This window comes from Sphaerulina musiva (assembly GCF_000320565.1).
Source record: "Sphaerulina musiva SO2202 unplaced genomic scaffold SEPMUscaffold_46, whole genome shotgun sequence".
NCBI lineage: Eukaryota > Fungi > Ascomycota > Dothideomycetes > Mycosphaerellales > Mycosphaerellaceae > Sphaerulina > Sphaerulina musiva.
This window is the reverse complement of record NW_016017428.1, coordinates 1-2,439: the sequence shown is the minus strand read 5'-3', so window position 1 is coordinate 2,439 and position 2,439 is coordinate 1. Positions and strand designations below refer to the sequence as shown.

Below are 2,439 nucleotides of genomic sequence, written 5' to 3'. Positions count from 1 at the left end.
CTAGAGGGGGCGACTTACGTATAGTTCTTATACTTATTATCTAGAATAACGTCGGCGGTACAGTAGTGCGGTAGAGTGTTATTAGTCCGGAAAGATAGGTAGTATCGTTGCCCGGCGTGACTAATGCCGGGATTCGGCAGCTGCCTAAACCTTAAATTGCCCTAGTAGGGTAAATTTACTTTCTCTCTCTCACTTCACTACCTTACTACAATACCTCTACAATACCCGTACCTCCGTACCTTTACTAGCGCCGTCGATACCTACCTTCGTAATCAGACCGAGTTCTTCTTTAACTACTATACCAACATTAGAAACCTTACTATGCCGAAACGCAAGAGCAATGCCCTAGAGGCACTAGCAAACAAGCGCGCAAAGCTCGGCGCAGCCTCGAAGTTACTCGAGGAGTACTCCCTCAAGCCAAACACTTTACGAGACCGAGAGCGTACTGCCGCTATAGACGAAGAAAAGAGGGCACAGGATCGATACCGCAAAGCGCGCAACGAATCCTTCGCGCGATTCAAAAAGGCACAAATCAAGGAGTATACGAGTTTCGAAAGCCTCGCCAAAGATAAGCAATAGGAACTTATCGAGGGCTGGAGAAAGATACATACAAAGGAGTATAATCAAAAAGCGTAAGTGCAAATGTGGTCGGCGGATATAGTCGGCAGATTTGAGTACTAACTTCTAATTTAGTACAAAGAAGCAGACTGGAAAGAGTGCAATACTTCCTCCCGATGAGCAGGCAAAGATTGATAAAGCCGACTGGTTTCTCGAACTCGGCGATATCGACTCTAAGGAACGATTGACATTCTAGAAAGAAGACCAGATTGAGTAGGAATAGGAGCATCTATCTGTTAGCGAGGAGTGCGACAAAGGGGTTAGCGGCCTTAGCAACTATTGCCTTCCCTCGGAATCAGTTCTCAATCTATTCTCGACTCTACAGATAGAGGAAGCGAGGGCTAAGTCTATTGGTACCTTTGCTATCCAGGCATCCTCTTCTACTTTTTCGACGGCCTACAATCAATAGCGCTCTTCTATTCACTACTTCTGGGACAAGATTGTTATCCTTGAGAACCTGGATATACCAAATAAGAAAGGCATAAAAGAGGTCTTGAAAATCGTTGGCAGCGAGACAATGAAGGTAAATATCTGCCGACCATATTTGCCGACTACAGAAACTAATCACAATTCCAGATTTGCATCAAAGAAGTCCGAATGCTATTACTACATAAGATCTTCTCGCCTATTGAGCGAGCCGTTTGCTGGAATGTCCTATCGTAGGATACTAAAGCTCAAGCCTACTATAGAGGGCGATTGCCAGGCCCTTCTTAGCTCATTCCCGCTACCTACGACTATACAGCTAACGGCTTTTTGCCTTCAAAGACAATGAAGGAGAACAAGCATCTCGCAAAGATAGCGTACAAGATGTGCGAGAAAGAGAACTCTCTTACGAAGGAACAGACAATGTAGCTAGCAGTGATAGAAAGCCTTATCCATTGTAGCGTAAAAGAGTATACTAGTATTACTCTCGAAGCTATCCTGCTCCTCCTCCTCCAAGAAGACGAACTCTACCTCTCGATTTCTGGTCTCGAGGAACTGGTTAAGAAGGACAAGAGACTGGCTACCCTTGTTAAAGTTTAAGACTAAGAAGCGGAAGCGATGGGTAAATAGCAAGCGACGCCTGAACTAGGGTTTCGATAGGTTGGCTCGGATGTAGCAGAATGTCGGCATATCCTATTGGCTATACCCTTGTTATAGCGTAACACTATAATTGAGTACAGGAAATTCTCTTTCTTTTTCCCCTTTCTACTCCTACTTCTTCAAGATACCTCTGGACTTTTACGCTATTGTCGTCTATCTACTATGTTTTCGTCCTCCTTCTCGTCCTCCCTAGGAGTAGGAAGCTCCCGGCTCGAATCCTCCTCCTAGCCCGATACCTCTTCCGGGACCCCTACGCGATCGAGCGCACGGCTACGCCAGCGCTATAGGACGACACTCAACGCGCTATCGAGTCCAACACTAGGTCGACGCCGACGACAACCTGACGTTAGGCGGCGTAGAACGAGACGGCCGAGTCCAGTAGAAGAGGAACTAGATAGTTCCCTTATTCTCCCTGTCGAGCCTGATTATATAGGAGAGTAGGATATCAAGTCAAATTGCTAGCTATAGAGGCTTAGGTATAAGGACAACTTTGAGCGTTGGTACGAGGTACGGTAGTGGAATTATACCGGAAAGCGCCTTAAAAAGCGGAACGGTCGTACTATGTTCGATCGGTCCCTAATTACCTAGGGGAGTAAGTCTCGGATATCTTAGGTATAGGATTTCCTAGAGGAGGGAATGCTTTAAGAAGATACGACGCCTAAAGTCGTATACAGATGCTGTGACGCTGTACTAAAACACCTAGTACTAAATACTAGTACAATATCTGTCGAGAAGCAT

General features: G+C 45.7%; 1 protein-coding gene across 1 annotated transcript; it reads left to right on the top strand.

The window, feature by feature from the left end:
* Positions 1 to 321: 321 nt before the first annotated feature.
* Positions 322 to 814, top strand: SEPMUDRAFT_121772 (uncharacterized protein; the record flags this gene model as incomplete). The annotated part of the gene is made up of 2 exons (XM_016901724.1): positions 322 to 539; positions 694 to 814. The coding sequence occupies 2 exons, from the start codon at positions 322 to 324 to the stop codon at positions 812 to 814; spliced, it is 339 nt and encodes a 112-aa protein (XP_016756003.1).
* Positions 815 to 2,439: the final 1,625 nt, after the last annotated feature.